We start from the raw sequence: 24794 nt of genomic DNA on the forward strand, positions 1-24794 counted from the left end.
CAAATAAATAAATAAATCTTTAAAAAGAAAATATTTACAGTAAACTAAAAAAATAATCTGGAATAATTGTGACATAGTCATTTGCTCATGAGAAAATGCAGCATCTTTGCTAAACCCCGATTTCCCATGTCCAAAAGAAAAGGGTTTTTTTTTTTCACTAATTCATAGAGAATGGAATATTTTATTGTTTAATATTTGCTTTAAAAAATGTCATCCCTTTTTGCTCTATTTGTTTGAGAGTCAGAGAGAAACAGAGAGAGAGCTCCCATTCATTGGTTCATACCACCAGTGTCCACAATGCCAGCACTGCCAGGAGCTAAAACCAGAATCTGGGAATTCAATCCATCTCTCTCAAGTGGGTAGCAAGAACCCAGTTACTTGAGCCATCACTGCTGTCTCCCAGCATCTGCAATAGCAGGAAGCTGGGGTGAGGAGCTAGAGCCAAGAATAGAACCCAGGCACTCTGATATGGTGTGCAGGCATCTTAATTTTATTAAATATAAATTATAAATGTTTTGCTCTCAATAAAACTTCAGTTTTCCTTACAGAAAAATTGCTGCTGCGTTTAAATTTGTGCAGTCCACCCAGAACAATGGAACTCTCAAAGGATCCAATCCTGCCTGCCAGACATCGGCTCTCTTCCCACAGTGGTAATGTTATATTCACATAGTACTTTTCATGTGTGTGTACGGTATATATGTGTGTGCATGCATACGTGGGAGGTGAACACACACACACACACACACACCACAAATGCACCTTTCAAGTAACTCTACCTGAAGAAACTCCTTCAGTGCTCTAGTATCCGCCCCCACAAGCATGTGAAGCCTAGAGAGGTAAGGATTATGTCTTGTTTGCACTTAGAGCACATTGCCTTGCATAGAATGAGCATCGATGAGTAGTGCAATTTGATTGAACCTGCATGGTAGGCATAATTCCAATAAATGTCTTTCTTACGATTGCTGGTCTCCTGGTGAAAAAGCAGAATGTGGGCTCAGGTCTCTCCACTCTTTGACATTAGTTTAATATTTTAGCAATACTCAAATTGTCTTTCAAGGAATCAAGGGCAATGAGGAAGAGTGGTTGGCCTCATAAGCTCATTTTAGCTTCCCTAACTGTTGGACTGATTTGATGAACATTAAGATCTTTCCTCATTCTTCATGAGCCTACCTGGTGGAAAATATTTGCCTTGAAATCCTCCATCACAGCTCCTCTGGGCCTAATAGATTAGAATTGTTTGCCAAAATTCCTCCCAGGTTGATTGATTCTTCCCAGAGGTGTCATAGAGACATGTAATATTAATATTTTAGGGAAAGTTCTAGAAAGAAATATGAAAGTGGCATGCAACCAATAAATCATAGGATAAACTTTGTCTCTGTCCACAGGGACCCCTTGAAATTGCTCCCTAGTGAAAAAGTAAATGCAAAAATATAAGGGGTATGTTTTGCAAGTGGCATTGGCTTAGAGAATGGTGAAGAATTGCTTTCCACGTTTAATAATAATAGCAGCATCACACCTGAGGTCACTGGAGCTGTGCAGGTGTTTGGAGGCTTCTGTTTCATGTTCCTGCTGAGAAAGCTGGCCAGGCCCTCAATATTCCTGCCCCCACCTCCTGGAAACCAATCTTTCCTCCACAGCCTCTGGACTAAAGCAGGCTCAGCATCTGGAAAAACCCAGTCCCAAAGGTCCAAGCCCCACAGTCCAGAACTCATCATCACTTGTAGTCCCAGGAATGGGCTCCCCTGACTACTGAAAGTAAAGGCAGATCTCCTGAGCCTGACTCTGACGTAGCCAGAACCAAATAAGCCTGACAAAGAAAAAAATCATTGCCTTTAACGCAGGATGGACTCTTCAGGGTGTCTGCTGTTGCCTGCTTTCCTCATACAAGTGTTTTATGAGTAGTTTATAAGAGAGCAAATACCCCAAGAATTGTGAACTTCTCCCCTTGGCCAAACGATGCAGTGAGGAATAGTAAGAGTCCCCACTTCCACCACACTACCTCATTTTCTCAGTTGGAAGTGCCGCATTGAAGAGCAGCTATTGCAGGCCGTTGCGTTGCCCTTGCGCGGTAGCAGCGGCCAGCACAGAGGATCCTGCACCACCCTCCTGCCACACGAGTCACATGCCAGCTCCTGTGGATAGGACACAAACAGCACAATAATCACAGCAAATGGAAAGACAGGAAAGCAGGGGTTGTTTTAGGCCTGATTTTATGGGTTATCTCTTTAAAAATCATTGGAGGCATCTGAATTATATAATATTCTACTTTTTAATTTCTGATACTCTACCTTTCTGATCAGGCAATCAACCGTCATTAAATCATTTGATTTCATTAGGTATCATTGAATATTCTTGAATGGATTTAGTTGGAGTATCTATTATTCTATGTAATATCTTTCTATATATTATTCTTCTGAATCCTATTTTGGCTGAAATCAAAAACCTTTTTCCTGTCAAGGGCCATTGGATTTTATAACATTATTCATGGGCCATATACAATTACCAACTTAAAAATTAGTCAGCTGTAGATTTATTGAATTTTTAGTCCTGCCTAGAGTTGCCTTGGCAGGGCACACCAAATGATTTTTTAGGCCTTACACAGCCTGGGGCAACACGTTTCCCGCCCCTAGCTTAAATAAAATCCCTCCAAAATTAGTTTCGAAAACCCCTCTCAGAGCAAGCATTTGGTGCAGCAGTTAAGATGCCACTTGGGATGCCTGTGTCCCATATTAGAGTCCCAGCTCCTTCACTTCCAGTCCAGCTTCCAGCTAATTATACACATAGAAGACAGTAGGTAATGGCTCAAGTACTGGCACCCACTTGGGAGACCCAGATTGATTGCCAGGCTCCTGGCTTTCACATGGCCCAATCCTGGCTCTTGTGAGAATTTGGTAAGTGAAACAACAAATGCGAGATTCTCTCTCTCTCTCTCTCTCTCTGTGTGTATCTCTGCTTTTCAAATAAACAAATACTAAAATCTCTTTCATCATGTTTCTTACATTTAATATCTTTTAATAATAATCTCTGTTAAAATTATTTTAAAACATTTGACTCAATCTAGAATATTTAAACATACCTTTGGATATATCATCTGCAAATAACCTTAACAACTTTTCTTATTTAATTTTCAGGATGCACAACACTTCTAGCCATGAAGGACATAAGCAGCACAGATCACAAACTTTACCTATAATTAGAGGCAAAAATGCACTTTCTAACCCCAAACTCTTACAGATGTTAGACAATACCATGACCAGTAAGTATGCCAAAGTAACAGGAATAAGATGGTTATCTATTTTTCTCTAGGTATGTACGGGACATGAAGTGCGTTAGAGTCTTTAAGAACTGTGAGAAATGTTGTGCTAGCCAAACCACAGCTTCATTTTAAGGTTTATCATAGCCTTAGGAAGGCTTTGTAGAGGAAGGAATCAGCAGGGATTGGCTATAAAATTATTTAAAATGGAGAAGCAAGGGGAAGGGCCAAACTCTCAACAGAACATAATGTGCTGAGTACAGCATCACTGGAAAAAGGCAATTTTTGGTATTGGGAGGATTAAAGGGGTTTCTCTCAACCAGGTAACTATTGTTTATACTGTAGGAAGAGGATAAACTTGCCCATATCCCAGAAGCAGTGGGCGTAAGATCTTCAATCCAGAGACACACCCATTCCAATTTGTAAATTATGGGAAAATGGAACCTGGAATCATGCAGCATATGAATGTTAACAGTTATGGACACGTGACCCAATTCCTTGTGTGAAGATACATGCCCTCACCTGTAAATACACTTTGTCCTCCAAAGTGGCTGCAGATGGTCCACTAAGGTTGTACATTTGGTGTGTTAGCCCACAAGCAAGAGAATCTGAAACAGTATGATTTATGAAAGAAACATGACCTTGTACATAGCTGAATAAATGGAAAAGAACTAGAGAATTATAAAACCTTACAGCTAACATATGCAAAGGGCACACATAGTAGACTCTGGTATTCATATTTTAACCAATAAGGAATGGGACAAACAAAGCATTTTGATTCAATAAATTATTCATCAAAATCCTAGTAAACAGTTGATACGCTGTGATAAAAGAAAGTCCTTCATAGGTCACAAAGAACTGTCTTAAACATTTATGCATATTTTACTCTGTTTTTTACAGGTAACGCCAATGAAATAGACATTGTGCACCATGTAGACACTGAAGCCAATATAGCTACAGAGGTTTGCCTCACTATTCTAGACCTGTTATCTCTCTTCACTCAGATGCACCAGGTGAATATGATCGTAGCACTTTGAGCAAAATTCTAAAATAGGAGGTTAAAAACTCCTGTATCATCAAGAATGTTATAAACGATTTCTAGGTCAATCAATCAGTTTTACAGATATTAAAGTTGAGATTTAGATATTATCAGAATCTTACTAACACTTGCTACATATGCACCCACACATATTTCACTATTGTTAAATAATATTGTTTCTTCACAGTTTCTCTTGTTTCACTATCAGACAGGCTGGTGAGATGAGAGCATAACTCTGCACTTTTTCACTAGAAAATGGAGAGACAACTAAATGCAAAAAAAAAAAAAAAGCTACTCTTGAGCATCTTTTCATGTGCTTCTTTGCCGTTTGTGTGTCCGTGGTGGAGTGACGTCACAGTGTGCCAGTTAGAATATGAACAGTTGAAAAGACGGATAGTAAGGGTGCGGAGAATCTAGAGCTATCATTCATTGCTGATAGGAATGCAAAGTAATAAAAACACTTTGGAAAACAGTATGGCTGTTTCTGAAAAAGTTAATTATCCATCTGTCATGTGACCAGCTAATCCAATACTAGGTATTTATCCAGAAGAAATAAAAGCTTTGTACACAGATAAATATAGCTTTATTTTTAAAGCAAAGAAAACTGGAAGCAACCTCAATGTATATCAACAGGTGAATTTTTTAAAAAAATATAGTTTATCCATACATTATACCGTAACTCAGCAGTAAAAAGAATAAACTGATACATGCTACAATTTTAAAAAGTCAAACAAAAAGAGTATATACCATATTAGTCCATTTATACAAAATTGTAGATAATGAAAGCTATAGAAATGGGAAGTAGGTCAGTGGTTGCCTAGAAATGTGGAGGAAGGAATTACAAAAATATTTTAAAATTTTGGAAGTGATAGATATTTTCATTATCTTGATTGTGGTAGTGATTTCATGGGGCTATCTATGTGCCAGTGTCATATTTACAAATTTTACAGTTTGAATATGTACAATTTATTGTAGAGTCATTCACTGGTTAATAATAGGAAAACATCTGGAGAAAAAGTGTCATTAAGTAATTTTGTCACTAAACAAGCGATATAGAGTGGTGTACATACACAAACTAAGGCAGTTAGGATATACTAGATGATACAATGCTATGAGACCACTGTCACAAATATATGTCATCCATCATTGACCAAAACATCATTATGTGGGGCATGGCTATGTGTCAATCACACTTCAATGAAATTTTTAAAGATGTCTGAAACTCAATCAGGTAAGCGTACAGCTCCAGTCGGGAAAAGTAGATCCATGGAATACAGGTCTCTATACCCAACAACACAATTACACCAAGAAGGTCCTGCTCTCAGGCAAATGTCAGCTTGTTGGTAGAAGCAGCTAAAATTTATTTTGATAGTTTCACAATGGAAATGTAATTAGAATCTCTCATATTTTAAAGGGCTTATCAATGCTTACAAAGACCTATTTATCCATGACCTTACCACCTATCTCTCTTCTGACCCCACTGCCCTAGCCATGCACCAATGACTGTTCTTTTCTTTGTCAACCTTGAATTTACAAGTTCTCCAAATCATGGCCCTTGAACTAGCTGCTTCTCTCCCAGGGACAATTTTCCTGGATCTCTCTGGGACAGGATACTTCACATCAGATCAAATCAGCCACTGGAGTGGTGTCTGTTACCATGCTAGGAAAGTAATCAGTCCAGAAGCAATCACTTTCGATCATGGCATCTTTCTCTATTTTCTGGTTTACTCCTGTTTTTTCAGTCACTGCTATGTAAGTTTCAGAATTGTGCCTACCACATAATGGGTTTATAGTGGAAAGAATTCAAGAGTTTTTCCATTTATCCTAAATAATAGCTGTGTTGAATTTCCAGAGACAACTCCAACAATCTGACTGTCAGAATTCACTGATGAAAAGGGTCTTCGACACCTACATGCTCTTTTTCCAAGTCAATCAGTCAGCTACAGCACTGAAACATGTATTTGCCTCTTTAAGACTGTTTGTTTCCAAGGTAAGGACACTCCAGGCTCCAGTGAAACTCACAGAATGACGGTAATAAACACACAGTAACCACTGTATCTCTCCGTGGGGAGGGAAGGTTTGTCTTCCTCTACTTTGACTTTGCTAGTCATCTATTCCAGATCTCAAAAGGTATTCACAGCCTTGACATCTGTCTGCTTGGATATCAAAATCAAATAAAACTGACATTTGATCACTAGTGTTAAGTGTTCTCAACGTTTATGGCATAGAATTGCGTAAAATGCACACCTCAACTGTCATAACTGTGCATTCCAAGTAAAGATATCACATGAAGTGGCTAGAGCTACCACTGAGGACACCTATAAATTACACCTGTGATTTATACAATGTCAATGAACAGAAGACTTTTCAAACCTCTCAATTATTTTGGGTTGTCATCATTCATAATAGAATATAGAGAAAACAACCATTTCTAGAAATGAAAGAGAAATACTCATGTAAAATATAATCAGTAAAATTATATCTCATTTGCAAATGGAAAAAAGACTAGATTAAGAAAATTTTGTCATTCTAAGGAACCTTAAAATATGAGACTAAATATAGAAAAATGAAAGAATGTTGCTTACTTACCCATTCTTCCATTTCTCTAGTTTCCTTCAGCGTTCTTCCAAGGGCCTGCCGAACTCTGTGGGTCATTCTGCTATGAAGTACTGAAATGCTGTAACCACAGGTCACGGTCAACTCAGACAGAAGCCTCAGCACTTCTCTATTTCTTCATGAGGAAGAATTTTGAATTTAACAAGCAGAAGTCGATTGTCCGGTCCCACTTACAAGTATGTGCTGCCAATTTTCGTTAACGCTGTTGTTAAAACCACCAGAAATCCTCCATCCCCAGGGCAACCAGTTCCCAGCCCCTCCATAAAGATGCCAGATCACACAGAGACACAGCTGGGCAGAAGTCAGCAGAGCCTATGTCTCCGTTGTCCTTTTCTTACTTCTGCCAGGGAGCAGAAGAGACAATGCAGGGAACTGTGGCGAATTCTAGGAGGTCACATTCTACCGAAGTACAAATACACAAATTTCTTTCTAAAGGCATCCCAAGATTCTAAGATTCCTGCAGCTTTTCTTGGTTACTTAAGATAAATGCCCTAGATTACGTGAACTCAAGATGCAATACATAGTGATGTCCCTCACTGGAACTGCAAAGAGAAATCCATGATGTTTTTATTCACTCCAGTGGATTTCCTTAAAATCACTGTTCCTGGGGGTGGCCATTAGGGCACAGCGGGTTAAGCTGCCACTTGCAATACCCACACTCCAAATCAGAGCACCAGTTCAAGTCTCAGCTGCCCCATTTCTGATCCAGCCCCCTGCTAATGCACCCGAGAAACAACAGATGATGGTTCATGTACTTAGGCCCTGCAACCCACCTAGGAGACCCACATGGAGTTCCTGGCTCCCTGGCTTTCCACGTGGCCCAGTGCTGTTGTGGCCATTTGGGGTGAGAAGCAGCTAACAGAAGATTGATTCCTCTCTTTCTCTGTCACTCTGCCTTTCAAATAAATATTTTTTAAAGATGCTATCCCTGATTTTGAATTAGAGGTTCATTTTCCTGTTCTCTTCCAGCTCATCAAGGCTGTAAGCCAGTTAATAGCCGATGCTGGCATTGGAGGCTCTCGATTTCAACATTCCCTTGCAATTACCAACAATTTTGCGAATGGAGACAAGCAAATGAAAGTAAGAAACGCATCGTGGGCTTTTTCTAAGGAGCTGGGGAAATTCGGAGTGGATTCCTTTTGTGATATGTCTGAATCATAAAAGATCTCTTAATTATGTATTTCATTTACTGAGATCTTGAGCACTTATATTGAATCGGCTTTTTTGCGTTGATAATTAGCTGTTACACTTTCAGCATATGATCTGCTAAATGGAATCTCCAAGCTATACAGAATGATATATGACATGAAATTTTACCATGAATAACAGAAATACAATGATTTGCATTGAATCTTGGTTGCGGGCAAATTTGTCTTTTTTTTTTTTTTTCTATTTCTCAAGACCTCTTTTAGTCATTATATTGACGCGTCCAGGAGTAGAGCCAAGATTCAGTCATGACTAGAAAAAAATAATGCTTTCAGACCCCCGTTCCCTATACCACCTCTATTTTACCTCTCCCTCTCTCTCTCAGTTCAAATTTTCTTTTTATTAACTTCTTCTCCAGGGAGGCTCTCAATGGGTCTTCCTCTCATCAATGCTGAGGACACTGACAGTATCTTCGGAGTAGAAAATCGGCTCACTCAGTAGCCTCAGTGAAGGGACCAGAACTGAATCTTTATGATTCGGATTTGTTTCATATGCGCATCCTAAACCATTGCTTGTCACTTAGGGGGTCAAAGAATGTGATTGGTAGACTCATGGCCCCTAGGAATGCAGTCAGACCCACTTAAATCACAGGACCTAAACTAGACAAAGAATAGAGGATATTGCCATGTCATCTTCAAACGTGAACAGCCAAAGCACAGTACATAGAATGCACCCATTTACGAATAATAGAGAGAACCTACCAAACTGTGGTGCCAAGCATAATCAATAGCACAAGTGGAAGTAATTTAACTTACGAGCTCTAAACAGGTGATGACCCAAGCTCTCTCTTTTCCAAAGAACAGCACTTTCCCAGCAGAGGTGAAAGACCTGACTAAGCGGATAAGGACTGTTTTGATGGCCACAGCTCAGATGAAGGAGCATGAGAAGGACCCTGAGATGTTGGTGGACCTCCAGTACAGCCTGGCAAACTCCTATGCCAGCACCCCTGAACTGCGGAGGACCTGGCTGGAAAGCATGGCCAAGATTCACGCAAGAAATGGGGACTTATCCGAGGTGAGTAGCAGAGGCTCAGCCATTCGCTATGGGTATTGTCTTCTTCGGGATGCTCAGGTTTTCACTTTCAACATGAGTAGTAGACCATTTCACTAATCTACATAGGACCCAGTTATACATAAGGTGCACAAGGGTGTCTGACTCCAAATAGATGACACCAAATAAAGCCCAGAGTCGGGGAGGGCACCTGCAGTTTATGAAATGCAGTTCAGAACTGAATGTTAAAAACCTTTAAGTGGCCAGCGCCGCGGCTCACTAGGCTAATCCTCCGCCTTGCGGCGCCGGCACACCAGGTTCTAGTCCCGGTCGGGGCCTCAGATTCTGTCCCGGTTGCCCCTCTTCCAGGCCAGCTCTCTGCTGTGGCCAGGAGTGCAGTGGAGGATGGCCCAGGTCCTTGGGCTCTGCACTCACATGGGAGACCAGAAAAAGCACCTGGCTCCTGGCTTTGGATCAGTGCGGTGTGCCGGCCGAAGTGCGCCGGCAGCAGCGGCCATTGGAGGGTGAACCAACGGCAAAAGGAAGACATTCCTCTCTGTCTCTCTCTCTCTGTCCACTCTGCCTGTCAAAAAAAAAAACTGTTAGTAAGGTGCCTGGTGGGTGGTAACGGCATCGGGAAATGGAAATTGCGAGTTACATCAGTTAAGATTCTGTGTTTTAAAACTTTTTCCTAGTGATTGGGATTGGCTGAGGAAGCTTTGCCGCCGAAGTAGGTAGACTCAGGCAGGGATTGGCTCTCCTCACTTGCAGCTGAGCTAAACTGGCCATGGAGAAATTCAGACTCCTTTGCACCCTGTGAGCCAAGCCCACTGTGTGAAGATTACAAATCAATGTCTCTAATTTCATACATCAGTTTAAGCTCTGGGTGGATTTATATGCAGCAATTAGCAGCACCCAAGGGCTTCTGAGTACCCAGTGGAGAAGTTCTGGCCTATTGGCAGAGCTGTGCCCCACTGGGGAAGGGGTTCATCTGTCTGGAGGTGTTTTAAACCTGAAGTTCTTAGCAATAAGGGGCTGTGCAGTGGACCCCAGAAGCCTGGCTGGGCAGCAATTTGGCAAGAACTAGAATGAGCAACTCCACTTCATTGGGACTCCCCTGAAACTGGCGAGATTCCTCCATAAAACCTGCAAAAGGAAAGCACAGAAGTCATTTGGAGCCTTCAGCAAGTCACATTTAAATGTGCTCAGCAATGCTTCATAGGAAAAATTAAAGATAAATAAGGCATCACTCACCTGATGTGGTCCAGGGGCAGACACACAGGTTCCCTTGTGTCCGGCAATGTAATCAAGTGCTCACCTGTGAGGCAACTGTTTTGAGCAACAGAAATTCAAAGAGGGGCCATTACTGAAAGTACAAAAAGCGGAGAAGGCAGGTTATTTCCATTTTCAATTTATATTTGGATAATAGTGGCTTTAGTTTAATAAGAAAAGAAACGTGGATTTTAAAAATGTATAGATTTAGATATTAAGGCAGGAAGATAATTCTATGGGAAAATTCTATAGGCTAGCTCATTCACTCACCTCAAAACTACAGTAAGAGTGAAAATGAAGTCTCAAACACACATTTGATTTTTAACACTAATTTTTTTTGAAATCTGATTGATCCTTACTTTCTATTGTACCAATATGAAGGGTTCTTCTATATTACATATTCTGACTTAGCATCCTGAATCACCTTGGAACATTGGTTCTAATTAGATCAAGACCCAGCATCTCAGTGGTTTGCTTTCTCTTGTTCCAGGCTGCCATGTGCTACGTCCATATAGCTGCCCTCATTGCAGAATACCTGAAAAGAAAGGGTAAGGTGACCATGGCAGCGGAGTGGGGGTGTGGGGAGACCCAAAACCAACATATAAAAATCTAATTTAAGATTAATTTATTAATTTTGGGTCTTATTAATCTGTTACATTTTATTAAGGGGCATTGCCTTTCACCAATATTTCTCATTATGCTATACTTAAAAACTGTCACTCTAACATGCCATTAGCATATTTATTTTATGTATGTAAGGCTAACTGGATGGTTGGCTTCTTCATTGGTTAATGACTTGTAGCTTCATAAGCTTGTATTAACAGAAACATGTAGCAACGTCTTAACCTCATCTCGCACTACCATAGGTTACTGGAAAATGGAAAAGATTTGCACATCATCCCTGCTCCCAGAGGATACCCACCCCTGTGATAGCAATGTCTTACTAACAACTCCAGGTGGAGGAAGTGAGTGACCTAACTGTGTTCCATTACCCACAAGGCACAGGAAATCAAGTTGCTGCTTAACGTTTACTTCAGTAGAACTTATTTAAATGTATTCTGAAGGCAAAAGCTGTCTCAAGCCTACAGAACTTACTCTGCAAAAATCCTAAGCTCCTACCTGTCAGAAATCCCATCCAAAACTTAGGATGTGTATATAACTGAAAAGTTCTCAACAAATAAACTGCATGGCTTCCAGTATTCAGTATTATGAATTATGGTCATATTTATCTACCAATGTGACTGCTAGTCTGCCATTTGGATTTTATTCTGAAATTGAATATTTTTTTAAATTGTAAGAGGAATGAATATTAACATATAAATGTAATACAGCTGTTCAAGAAATGCAAAAATAAGAAATGTGGGCACTTTTAAAAGTTCATGAAAATAAAATCTAAAAAGGCAATTTTATTTTGATGTAAAAAACTTTGAAATCTATGCATACAAAGGGTCTTCAGCAAGTTCTTAGAAAATTAGCATTATGAAAAAAATTATGCCTGATTTTCAAAATATTTTTGTACCAAAATGAACTTATCTTTTAATTCCATTTTTCATGGACTTTTCCATTAATTAAAAACTCCATCTTTAATGTCTGATAAAAATATTTTGTAACAATGAATAGAGTTTATCTTGTGTTTTAAAAAAAATGATAATATAGTTAACAGCTTAATCTATATTCTCTTGTAAAAGTTTGCTCAAACCTAAAGCATATGTGGTGCAGTCTGTTTGATAACACAATCTTAACTTTCAAATAGCAGGTGCAAAGAGTGTATGAATATCAAGAATACATTTTAAAATCTTAAACAGGTTACCTAAAAGAGTTAAGAGGAATTCAGTTTCAGCATATCAGAAATAAAACTCATTCCTAATTCTTTAAAATGTGTATATTTTTCTAAAATTCTTCAGTGAATTTTGCAAATTGGAGACATTTGAACCAAATGACAAAAGTCTGCTGAGTCAGGGAGGTCACTCTTGAAGATCATGAAGAAGCCAGATCTGGCGTCATAGCCCCCCGGAAAACTCTAACATTCAGGGATCTTCTTGCTTAGCCCAACAATGCCTATTCAGCCTTATTTTATATGCAAGTCATCAAAAGCATCACTGTTTTATTTAAGAAACCCTTCCTCTCCACATTCTTTTAATGATAAACAGATACCATAAATTTCCATACAGACTATTTCTAAGAAGTGAATTGAAGAAAACTGATAAAACCAGATGTCAGTTTGAGACACTGTTGAAACTTATGTCTCATAAAGTTGTGTGAATCTTTAATATTAAAACATTTTAAATGCTCACTTTTAGACCTAATGTGATATTTGGATATAATGCACCCTTTGGAGAAAGCATTTTTAATAAACTTTTTAAAACAGAGGAAAGATCGGCCGGCGCCGCGGCTCACTAGGCTAATCCTCCGCCTAGCGGCGCCGGCACACCGGGTTCTAGTCCCGGTAGGGGCACCAGATTCTGTCCCGGTTGCCCCTCTTCCAGGCCTCTGCTGTGGCCAGGGAGTGCAGTGGAGGATGGCCCAGGTGCTTGGGCCCTGCACCCCATGGGAGACCAGGAAAAGCACCTGGCTCCTGGCTCCTGCCATCGGATCAGCGCGGTGCACCGGCCGCAGCGCGCCAACCGCAGCGGCCATTGGAGGGTGAACCAACGGCAAAGGAAGACCTTTCTCTCTGTCTCTCTCTCTCACTGTCCACTCTGCCTGTCAAAAAAATAAATAAATAAATAAATAAATAAATAAATAAATAAAAACAGAGGAAAGATCATTTATGATGCATGGCACGTATTCACGTCCATCAGTATACATCTGAAGCTCATGAGTAAATACTTGAAATCTTTAAAATACTTTTATGTCAGGATGTTTTGGAAGCAGAAGAGCAAGGTTTCCCTTTCCTGCAGTGTGCACATGATAAGAACATAAATGAATATAGGAAACTCCAGTTGGACTACAAATGATCATCATTCTGAGAGAAGCATGTTATGATTTTTCCTTCCACAATTGAGTCTCATATATTTAACGCATGTTTAATTATAAAAGGAATATTATTATAAAATTAGAAAAGCAGACTTTTTTAAATAGTAAGGGTTAGATTTCAATAACTAATCTCTAGCATGTTTCAGGAGTGATAATTTAGTAACATGGCTAATGAACTCTGAAATATGGAAACACTTCACAAATTATTATTTAGGACTTAAAAAGCATTTGTTACCTGGACATTACTTCAATAAGCCCTGTACCATCAATATCTCAACTAGTTGCCAATGAAAAATCTATAAGTTAGGTACTATTATCACCTCCAATTTGAATGTAAGAAAATCAAGAGGAGTTCAGTCATTTGTCCCAAAGTTCATGGTTGGTTTCTGACGCAGGTGAAGTTCAAGGGCTGATCTATCCCTTCAGGCTGAGCTCATAACCACTCACTTCACCACTCGCATCTAATCTCTCATCTAGGAATTTTACTCATTATGAACTGATTATCACATAGATCTGTGGAGTCAAGACTTTTTAATTTGAATGATACTAGAAAAATTTTAGAAAGTTTCTAGATAATACCAAAGAATGAAATTAGTGAGTACTGAGCATTTTCTTTGCAATGAACTGACTGTACCACATATTTTCTCAAAAATTAGTGTTTTCAATCTTTTCAGCATCCCTTTGTGATAAATATGAATGCCTTCCATTTAACAACAGAGGGACATGGGCCAGCAAGGATAATTAAACCAGAATATTGGTGCTGCATGCAGCTTTCTGCAAGCCCTGTATTCTATCCATGATCTCATACTATCTCTAACAGAAAATGTGTCATCTGAAAATGATACAGACTTATTAAAAAGCAGAACATCGGTTGACTAGATGAGAGTAGTGATCAAAAGTCATAATCTCACCATCTCATTGATTGTGTGTCTTAGAATACCTGTAGCATCATGAAGAAAGATGTTATCTAGTCCAAACAAGATTAGGCCCAAATAATAATGTTGCATTTGCTTGGTCCTCCCAAGGCATGTTCTCTATGGGATGGCCGGCTTTTCTGAACATTACACCAAATATTAAAGAAGAAGGAGCAATGAAAGAGGATTCGGGAATGCAAGATACACCATACAATGAGGTTAGACTAAATAATCCAGTGTACACTAATTGAGTAAAACAATGCATTGAATTGTGATGTTAAACTAAATAGGAGGAAACAAGCATATTCAGAAAGATAAAATTATTGTATATGACTGCATTAGATAAAATATTAAGACTAAAATTACACTAAAATAATTCATCAATATTAGATTTCATTACTAAAGTATCATTTTCAAGAAAAGTTAAACTAAGCTTTATTTACATCTCTAAATGAAGCCAAATGTACATCATCAGCCCTTCTATAAGATGTGCAATCTCTAGCCTTCCAGTAAAGGTAATAAGAAATGCTAAAAGTTTTATGAGCTGGTCACAGCTATTTTTTAATGCATTGGCAAATCTATTTAAAAATGCAGTTGAGCCAAAAGGCTCAACAGTTTCTTCAGAAAACTTTCTGATCTGCAAACCATGGCTATTTTTCTTTAATAAAAAAGAAGCAACTTGCTACTGGGAATTATTTAACAATTCAAGTGAAGATAATGGAGCTTGCCTCATCAAGTAATTTAAAATATAACATAAATTAGCTTTTAAAAACTTATAATATTAGATAGATGGAGAATATGAAAAGAAATCTGGGGGATAAATTTTGATGAATTTCACATGATTCTACATTGATTTTGTGCACACTGAAATAAGCAAAGTAAATGCATCTACACAGTTATATGTATTAACTATTTCAAATACTGTTTAAGATATGGTGGTGAGAAGGTATTCTAAGAATGAATTGGTAAGATATGGCATAGCCAAAAAGCAAAGTCAATGGCAGGCTGCTGAAGCAGGGATCACCAGAAGGGAAGTGGGTATCTGATTGTGGAGTGACTTGAACGCCGTGCTGTACAGTTTAGACAAAAATTTGCAGGCTAGCTCTCCCAAAAAGTTTAGGTCAAGGGAGATCTCATGGTCACAGTTATACTTAGAGGGAATGATTACCAGAGAGAAAGAACTGGAGGAGAAAACTACTGCAGATGGCTGGGAATGGAGTACAAGGTGTTTGAGTTAAGTCAATGACCATAGGAACGGAAAGAAATAGAAATCTCTGAAGGCTTCCATAGACTTAAATTAGCACATCTGGTGCACTAATTAGGTGATGGTAGTAAGGAAAAGGGGAGGATCAAGATGGCTTCATAGCCCTTGCTTTTTGGTTGTGCATGCCAGTAACAAAGACAGAGAACTCAGGCATCCCACTAAGAAAAATTTGACAACACATTCTGTTTGAAACTAAATTTCAGTGATGAGCCATAACGTTAACCATGTGAACCTGGTTTTGTTTGGGGCATTGCAGAATATACTCGTGGAGCAGCTATATATGTGTGTAGAGTTTCTTTGGAAGTCTGAGCGATACGAACTCATCGCTGATGTCAACAAGCCCATCATTGCTGTCTTTGAGAAGCAACGCGATTTCAAAGTAGGTGTCCCAAACCCCTAGAAGTGAGTTAAAAATCTCCTACTTGGCAAATTACAGTCTTCAAAAGTAGACATTCCTTATTTTCATGTCAGCATCATCTTCATGTAACACTTCAATTATGGTTTCAGAAATTGTCAGATCTTTACTATGACATTCATCGGTCGTATCTAAAAGTGGCAGAAGTGGTCAATTCCGAGAAGCGGCTGTTTGGTCGGTACTATCGAGTGGCATTTTATGGCCAGGTAAGTTTACTAGAAGTAACATGAACTAAAAGTTCTGTTATGAAGTTGGACAGTTTTTATTCCCTGTAAGATGTCTGACTATATGTGCTTATGGATTGAGGGAGCGTGGGTATGTCAGAGTATATTTGTTTCTCTGTATGTGAGGGTCTGTAAGTTTGCCCATAGTTAGAAATATACATATTGAGAAATAAATAGGCAGAGAAATCTATGGACCTTATTACAAGTTAAACTAAAAATAGCAAATTCTGGGACCAGTGTGGTGGTTTAGCAGGTTAAGCTGCCACCTGTGATGCCAGCATCCCACATGGGCACCCATTCATGTCCCAGCTGCTCCACTTTGAATCCAGTTCCCTGCTAAAGAACCTGGGAATGAAGCGGATGATGGCCCAAGTCTTTGGGCCCCTGCACCCATGTGGGAAAAGTTCCTGGATCCTATTGCTTTTGTCTGGCCCAGTCCCTGCTGTTGTGGCCATTTGGGGGATGAACGAGCAGATGGAAGATCTTTCTTTCTTTCTTTCTTTCTTTCTTTCTTTCTTTCTTTCTTTCTGTCTATCTATCTATCTATCTATACCCTTGTCTCTGTAACTCTGCTTTTCAAATAATAAGTTAAATCTTTTTTTAAAAAAAAAAAAGCAATTACTAACTTCATAGAGGAGGGTACTTATTTTTCAGCATTCATTTCCTCTCCATTAACCCCAAAATATCTAATTATATTTATATGTCATATGTTGAAGTGAAGTTAAATGTTCTTAAGAAATAAAATTTGTAGAATTCCAGAGAATAAAATAATTCTTAGGGGCTGCATCATATCAAAGCTTTGTCTTTATCAACATGCAATTTAAGTTTTCTAATTTCAAAATACTCTTTTTTTTTGCTTTTTCAAACTTTATTTCAACATAACTATGCTTACAGAAATACACTCATATTGGTTGATAGAACACAATTTAAATTTAACTTATTCTACAATTTTTATCAAAGACCTGGTACATGGTTTAAGATTTAAAAAAAAAAAAGGATTTGCAGCCTGATTTATTATTATCTATTACAAATGTATAAAAGATCTTCCATCAAATGCTGCACAGGAAGGCAGAAAAAACCTTGAGAAATTTACCTTTGGTTTGCCTCAGAAGAGTAACATGTACTGCACTGTAAAAGTCAAACTATTCTTATTTCTAGGCAGAATACTTTATGATCAATTTGTTTCCTGTATTGCAAGTCAATGTAATTTTAAAGTTATGGTTCTCAGTGTATTGCAAAGCAATTAAGAAGATTGAAAATATTAGGTAGTCACAGCATTGTCCCGGAAATTGGAAAAATTATATATTAATTATGAATGTCTCTTCATGGCAGTGAGATGTGTTTAAAATGGGATAAACCCAGGCACCATCCTGTTACTCTTCAGGAAGGCTTATGACACTATTATATTTCAGCAGAAGTATTTCCGACTATTGCTCTTGTGAATAAACATTCCATTCTTTTATTTTCATGATTGTAATGATTCTCAGCCCTCTCTCTTTCTCTCCACCTTTCTCATGGAAAACACTCTTGCATATAACTTTTTGTTCTCAGAATTTTTAAGGCAGCTGAAGGAGTCAAGTTCAGCATGGCCATTCTAGATTATTTCCCATCAAAGACTTTGGAAAACATTTACTTTCTTCTTATCACCAAAACCAGTTTAAAAACTAACTTCTGAATTGAGAAAGGCACTCTGCCTAGAAAGAGAGGCGTCGTTCAATAACTACTGCCATAGACAAATTAGTGCAACCTGGGTTTTTCTCACTGCACAGCAGCATCAGGCTTGTGAAGGCAGAGAAATCCAGTGCTGTGAAGACTGAGATCTGCAAAGACAGTCTACAGATAAAAAGCTACATTTAGACATTCTGAGGGTACATGGAAAAACATCTGAACTATCCAAAGTGAGGAAGCAGAGGTGTGGAGAGGTATAGAGAGAGGAGGCAATGGAAGCTGTGAAGGAAATATGCAGTCTGCATCCCTGGTGAACCATTAGCACGAAAAATGACAGAGAAATGCATCAGAAAGGAGACGTGGGAGTTGAGAAATTGAAGCAGAAATGCAGGGCTGCAAGGAGATGACCACAGCACAGAAGTGGTTCCCAAGATGTGAGGGTAGCAAGAAATGATTACAGCTGTGCAAGGAATCTTTCTGATGAAACAGTCAGGGACTCCCATTCACATCTGAGTCATGAAAAGCAGCATGCCTCCCTGATTGCTCCAACCAGTATCTAAGACCCAAGCTATTAAGCAGGTGAAAACAAATCATACCACTTTCCAGCGTGTTTTTAATGCCAATGTTTACTCTTTTCTTCTTTCATTGATTGTTCCAGGCTGTGGTAAGTTTTCTCTTTCTCTCTATTTGCATGCTCTAATAATCCTCACACTTCCCTCTGTATGGTTTTACTGAACCTTAACTTTTTGTACAAATGAACCTTGGTATAAAGGCTGAAATAATCCTACTTCTATTCATTTTGGAGTCATTCTACATTTCTTTAACTAAATTGTGTTTTCAAGTTAGCTGAATTACAAAAATGTATCCTCTATCACTCAAATATTACCTTTTAGCATGAAGATACATGTAGTCTGAAAGCCTTTCACACACACACATAGAGTAGCCTCAGTGTTGGAGATTGCTTGTGTTTTTCTGGTCACTGTGAGTTACAACTTATTAAAAAGGTCAGGGTGACCAAAAGTTCAGGGGGTTGGGTGGTGGCTGCTGATGCTCACCTTCTCAGGGTTCTTTCCAAAGGAGTATCTTGGAGAGGTGATCTCTGAGCATTCTCACAGATGATGGTATCAATTCCCAAAACAAAAGATGAATGGGGAATAAATCTTTGCCTAATAGATCAGGTTAAGTCTCAAGAGACACAAAAAGAAGTGGGGTAAGAAATTGGAAAATAAGCAGAAATAACCTTCCAGGACCTAGAGCTCTGGGACAAAGAACGTTTTTCATATCATCTGAACCACGTGAAATTGCCAGTACTCTACTCATTTTTAACCTACAGAAAGGCAACTTTATATCATCGACATAATTATTGTTTGTTAAGCTGGAAAGAAAACCTCTCAGTATCCTCATTTTATCAGTCCCCAAGCTCTTGTCTGATCAGCACATACTTTTTTGTAATTCCTTAATTATCGCCCCCATCCATCCCATACCAGTATTTTCTACCTTCATTTGTAAATCTGGGATCATAAGTCCTTAACTCACCTACTAAAAGAATAGTTGAAAATCCTGTACTAAATGGACTGAAAGGGCTATTGGGGAGGACTGGGGAGAGCTACTTTGCAATGACCTAATTTGTTCTTTTTTCAGATTCCTCAGTAAAGTGTGCTGACTGTGCACCTGACTTATTTTTTAGTTCTGCCAGTACTTTCAATTGTCTTTTATCAAAAAATTCCAATCTGACCTTAAAAGGCAAACCGTTTTGTTAAACTACAGACCCCAGAGTATACCTATGCAAGGGCCTCCATAAGCTCAAACCCCAGCCACCTTTGAACAAGGAGAACTGAAGGAAGTCATCCTGATAAGCAACAAATGAGAGCCTCAGACGGCAAGGTTCAGGTGATATTCAAATACCTCTCCCAACACATCAAATGAAGAGCATGAACTGTGGTATTCAACAGGAGCAGAAGGTGTACATCCCTTCACATTTGGTGTAAATAAACACCCAATAGACCTGAACATTCCCCCAAAACATGTACAGCATGGAGGTTCTAAGATCTAAGATACAATCTTGACTTTTAGCACAATCCCCATGGTTAGAAATATTTTCTTATTCATGAAGGTGCTTTGTGACCTTTTAATGTCCACAATGATGTGTTTTGCAATCATGTTGAAAAGATTATGAACTATGATATGCAATAGGCACTTTGCTGCCACAAAGGCCTTTGAGTACTATTTTAAAATCCCACATGGACTAATACTTTGATTTTATGGTATTGGGTAGGGTGTTTAATATTAATTGTGTCTGCAATAATCCAGACACTAAAAACAAGTTGAAAACAGTTCCTTCATAGCAGGAACCTTAGAAAATGCAAGCCTTGCATAGCTTGAAGTTCTAATGCAAAACCTGCCCTCCTTGGCTACAGAAATTTTACACACAGAAGACTATATAAAACATCCCCAGTGTGCCCTCGAAATGCTAATTTCCAGAGTAATGAAATGGTAGTAGTGATCAAACATTAATGATAATCACTGAAATTCTTAGGCCCTGGTATTTAGCATCATGATAGGAAATTGAATGTCTATTGCACAACTTAGAAGATTAGATACCCCTGAAATTAATTAAGTGAAAGACCTGGGGGGATTTTGTTCTACTCACCAGAGTATATAGATGCCATGATTCGCAGTTGTGCCTACATGGATATAGATGCATCTCAGAGTCTTAACGGAAAATAAATTGGAGGGAAGATGCCTGTGTAGGTTTTTGTTTTTTTTTTTTTTGTTTGGTTGGTTGGTTGGTTGTTTTTTTTGTTTTTTGTTTTTTGTTTTTTGTTTTTTTTTTTTGTTTTTTTTGACAGGCAGAGTTAGACAGTGAGAGAGAGACACAGAGAGAGAGAAAGGTCTTCCTTCCGTTGGTTCACCTCCCAAATAGACTCTACGGCCAGCGCGCTGTGCCGATCTGAAGCCAGGAGCCAGGTGCTTCCTCCTGGTCTCCCATGTGGGTGCAGGGCCCAAGTACTTGGGCCATCCTCCACTGCCATCCCAGGCCACAGCAGAGAGCTGGACTGGAAGAGGAGCAACCAGGACAGAATCCGGCGCCCCAGCTGGGACTAGGACCTGGGGTACCGGTGCCGCAGACAGAGGATTAGCCTAGTGAGCCATCAGGCTAGTGCCTGTGTAGTTTGAAAAACCACCATCTCCACTTTGGAATATCATATACCTGCTATACCTTCCCTGTCAGCTCCCCGTCTATCTCAAAGGCACCCATCTCTATTATATGTCATAAACATCATAACTTCATAATTATATGGAACAATTTCCCTGCACTGTAGCTTCTTACCTTAGTATTTAGCCTTTTATTGACATTTCTGGACCATATTTATACACTAGATTCCTCTTTGGATGCATTAATTTGTGAACTTTGAATCAGTTGCATAGAATAGCAGGGGTACTTACATTTGACATCCAATAATGATCTGGGAGCACTTCCAATTCTGAAATACCTGCAAAACATCTAAGAAGAAACCAACTTGTTGAAGTATATTTTTATTCTACTTTACAGCCTTCAAGTTTCATAACCTGTGCACTAACTACTGACTCAAAGTCCTTGTTTAACTAGAATTTCCTGTTTCCTAACTACAAGTCAGGAAGGTATTTATGACATTGTAAAATGACATTTACAAAATCAGACTTAAAGGGAAGTGTACAGGTCACATTTCCCATTGCCTTGAAATGCAGTCAACTCATAACCTGGGAGCAAAAGCCATAAAGAAACTGCCACGAGGTTTTTAATCACCCAGTGCATCTGTTTATAAATCAGTGATTCCATAGACAGAGCTGGTGTTGAAACCTTCCTTCAGACAGTGTGCTGTAGCTCAGTGGGCTGTGTTTTGACGGTTTCCTGGGTAAAAGGTAGGCACACATCCCAAACGTTTTCAGAGCCGCCATATATCTGACTCTAAAAGAAAGCTTTTATCCACAAACCCAGGGAGATAACAGGTTAAACTCTGAATTCTAGCTCCTTCTTGCTCATCTTATATAATAGTCACAGTAAGTTTACATTTTAACCCTCCAAACAAAAAGTTAGGATCGCTATTTCTTTCTGTTCCATCACTTACCAGTGAACATCAGAAGGTTTTTATAAGGAAAATTGTAGATCTGATGCAAAATAAGGTGATGGTGTTTACTTATAAAGCACTCAAAACTGAGTTACACTGTTTCCCAGCATATGAGCTAAACCTCACATTGCTTTACAAACATAAGATTTTCTTAATTGTCGTCATCTTTATCATCAACATCATCATCTTACCTAGCGCACATCAAAGACCTCCTTATAGTAGGTATTGTCTTTAGGACTTCCCAATACGTGGTGTTGAGTCTACTTTCCCATTCTACAGACCAAGTAGGGATGAAAGAAAGTCAAAAGTCATGACCAAGGGCACAAAGGTCATGATGATGGCAATAAAAACCTGTTTGCCACTACTCATTTTCTGCCAACTTTGGATTCAGAAACTTGTCAGAGGTAAAAATCATAGTTCAAATGTCCCTTTGTGCTAGTTTTGATGCCTTTCCTGAAACCTGGAGACATTTTCCTCATTGCGATTGAAGTTGTAAATATTGCTTTAGCTGTGGCCTTTAGAGGATTCTGGTTGATGGCCTCAGAAGTGTTATCTCTTTAATGTGTCAGTCTGTCAGTTTTAGCCACTAACTTCTGACCTGGAATCAGACAAAACTCTACAAAGACAGCAATGGAAAAAACACAGCGGGCTGGAAGTCATGCTCCGACCTTGCTGTTCCTTCGAAGTCTAGATGAGCAACAGAGAGCTGTGTTTCATGCCTCCAATACCATACATCACTTTGGAGCAGTTTGGAGTTAGGGTACTTCTAATTAAATTGTCTTGGTCTCTAATGCTTCACAAAGAAATTATTCAATTAAAATATCTTCAATAAAAATCATGGAGTCTTTTCCAGTTGTGTCTGAAATATACTTTGGACCATACTTTAGCCAGTGTGCTAAATCCTGAAATTCAATGTTGAGCAAGGCAATTTTCCTGCCTTAGAAAATCCAAAGTCACTTCGGAAGATGTACAAGGAAACAGGCCATCACTTGCTGGCAAGCACCATGTAGGATAATATGCTTCCAGTGCTGCTATTTAAAAAATAACTCTACATCAGTTAATTTCAGGGCCCTGATGCAACTTATCTTTATAAAAGAAAATTGAGTTATTAAATTAATAAAGCTAAGTTGCATCAGCCCCTGAAATTTTACTAATATAAAGCAGTACTGGAAGCATATCACCTGTAATGTCTGATATGACAACAATATAATGGTGTGTTGTTTTTCCTCCAACATCCTATGGAATTAATGTCAATCCATTTCTATATCTTTACATGCCATACAGTGTTTTCTATGCTAGTTTCAAAGATTGTAGCAGACAAGTATCAGCGGCTCTTCGAATAATGCCAAAATTACTCAGGAGTTTGTGTTCTACACTAGGCTGCCACAAGAGGGCATTCTTCCCCCAAAATATGTTTAGGCATATGTAATACCACTGATTTCCACAAATAGAGAAAACATTTCATAAGGTTTTGACCTGCCTTGGGGATATCTACACTGATGTCTAATTGAAACATATTTTGTTTCCTTCACTTGATTTTTTTTCTGATTTTGGACTTTGTAGGGTACCAATCGTTGAATTGGGATGACAACCAAAAGACTGGATATGTTTTTTAAGTAAATGGCTTTTTGTTCTCCCTATGACTTGTAATTGGGAGTCTGTAATAAAATCAATGGTTCATTATGTGTCTTCCATAGGGATTTTTTGAGGAGGAAGAAGGTAAAGAGTATATTTATAAAGAGCCAAAGCTGACAGGTCTCTCCGAGATTTCCCAAAGACTGCTCAAACTCTACGCAGATAAATTTGGAGCAGACAATGTGAAGATAATCCAGGACTCCAACAAGGTACAGAAAAATAAATATTTATACAAGTGCTTAGAATTGGCTTATTGTTTTTACTTTTAACTACATTTATTGAGTTTTAATTTTCTGCCTGATAATGCAAATTAAACTATTTGAGGTATTTTGCTTGGTTTTCTTTTTTGGGGGGGGGGCATTTATTGATGACATACAGTGAGGTTCAAAAGCATTGTACCTGTTTATTTAAGTAACTTTTAGAGGAAGTTTATTCATTCTGTACTTCTCCCATGGTTCATTTACATTTGAATAACAATGCATTAAGGTGCAGTGGTGAAACTGAAGGAAACAAGTTGAAAATAGTCACTCAGTCAAGGAGGTATTTCTGGACAATACCAGTGTGGAAAGCTAATCTCTGTGGTTGTAGCAGACTTGCCATTACATTGTGTTAGCCTGTGAATGTCTAGTTAACCTCCTGTTTGCTCGAGAAGGCAGAGGCCAACATACTGAAGTTCTGTTACTCAGAATCTTTTCATACTGTCATTATCCAGCTAACCCCCATTAAGCGCCCACTGCACACTTGACCCAGAATTGGAGGCTGGAGCACATAGAGTCTCTTTCTTCCAGAACTTAAAATTCACATGAGACTTAAAAGAGAAATATCTGGGCAAAACAATTAATTGAATAGAATCATCCAGGTCAGCACTATGGTGTAGTGGGTAAAGCCGCTGCCTGAAATGCCAGCATCCCATATGGGCACCGGTTCGAGTCCTGGCTGCTCCACTTCTAATCCAGTTCTCTGCAACAGTCTGAGAAAGCAGTGGAAGATGGCCCAAGGTCCTCAGTCCCTGCACTCACGTGGGAGACCCAGAAGAGGCTCCTGGCTCCAGATTGGCCCAGCTCTGGCTGTTGCAGCCATTTGGAGAGTGAACCAGTAGATGGAAGACCTCTATCTCTCTCTACCTCTCTGTAACTCTGCCTTTCAAATAAATAAATCAATGTTTTAAATAAAAATAGAGTCACCAGTGAAGTATCACAAGAGTAGTGGTACA

At 38.9% G+C, this 24794-nt stretch overlaps 1 protein-coding gene and 2 long non-coding RNA genes across 19 annotated transcripts in view; 1 reads left to right on the forward strand and 2 right to left on the reverse strand.

Annotated features, from left to right (window-relative positions):
• DOCK10 (dedicator of cytokinesis 10) overlaps positions 1 to 24794 on the forward strand; it is a 299156-nt gene that overhangs the window by 264013 nt on the left and 10349 nt on the right. For 11 of the 17 annotated variants that reach the window (XM_051849117.3, XM_008259243.5, XM_051849118.3 and 8 more), the window contains 13 exons: positions 549 to 650; positions 3132 to 3256; positions 4154 to 4266; positions 6145 to 6282; positions 6902 to 7084; positions 7878 to 7988; positions 8913 to 9128; positions 10867 to 10924; positions 11243 to 11341; positions 14378 to 14484; positions 15787 to 15909; positions 16038 to 16151; positions 23644 to 23790. In XM_051849117.3, the coding sequence (XP_051705077.3) occupies positions 549 to 650; positions 3132 to 3256; positions 4154 to 4266; positions 6145 to 6282; positions 6902 to 7084; positions 7878 to 7988; positions 8913 to 9128; positions 10867 to 10924; positions 11243 to 11341; positions 14378 to 14484; positions 15787 to 15909; positions 16038 to 16151; positions 23644 to 23790 (1636 nt within the window). The remainder of the gene's footprint in view (positions 1 to 548; positions 651 to 3131; positions 3257 to 4153; positions 4267 to 6144; positions 6283 to 6901; positions 7085 to 7877; positions 7989 to 8912; positions 9129 to 10866; positions 10925 to 11242; positions 11342 to 14377; positions 14485 to 15786; positions 15910 to 16037; positions 16152 to 23643; positions 23791 to 24794) is intronic. The other 6 variants (XM_089328957.1, XM_051849121.3, XM_089328960.1 and 3 more) reach the window with 3 other exon arrangements.
• LOC149127264 (uncharacterized) lies at positions 2000 to 7021 on the reverse strand. The gene is made up of 3 exons (XR_016231422.1): positions 6882 to 7021; positions 3776 to 3861; positions 2000 to 2132 (listed from the first exon to the last, which is right to left on the reverse strand). It is a non-coding gene; the product is annotated as an uncharacterized LOC149127264 (long non-coding RNA).
• LOC149127265 (uncharacterized) overlaps positions 10115 to 24794 on the reverse strand; it is a 97651-nt gene continuing 82971 nt past the window's right edge. The window contains exons 3-5 of the long non-coding RNA XR_016231424.1: positions 21285 to 21342; positions 10359 to 10470; positions 10115 to 10250 (exon numbers count right to left, since the gene is read on the reverse strand). This is a non-coding gene — a long non-coding RNA (uncharacterized LOC149127265). The remainder of the gene's footprint in view (positions 10251 to 10358; positions 10471 to 21284; positions 21343 to 24794) is intronic.

The sequence above is a fragment of the Oryctolagus cuniculus genome, chromosome 3, assembly GCF_051225735.1.
Source record: "Oryctolagus cuniculus isolate XC-2025 breed Fujian yellow rabbit chromosome 3, ASM5122573v1, whole genome shotgun sequence".
Lineage (NCBI taxonomy): Eukaryota > Metazoa > Chordata > Mammalia > Lagomorpha > Leporidae > Oryctolagus > Oryctolagus cuniculus.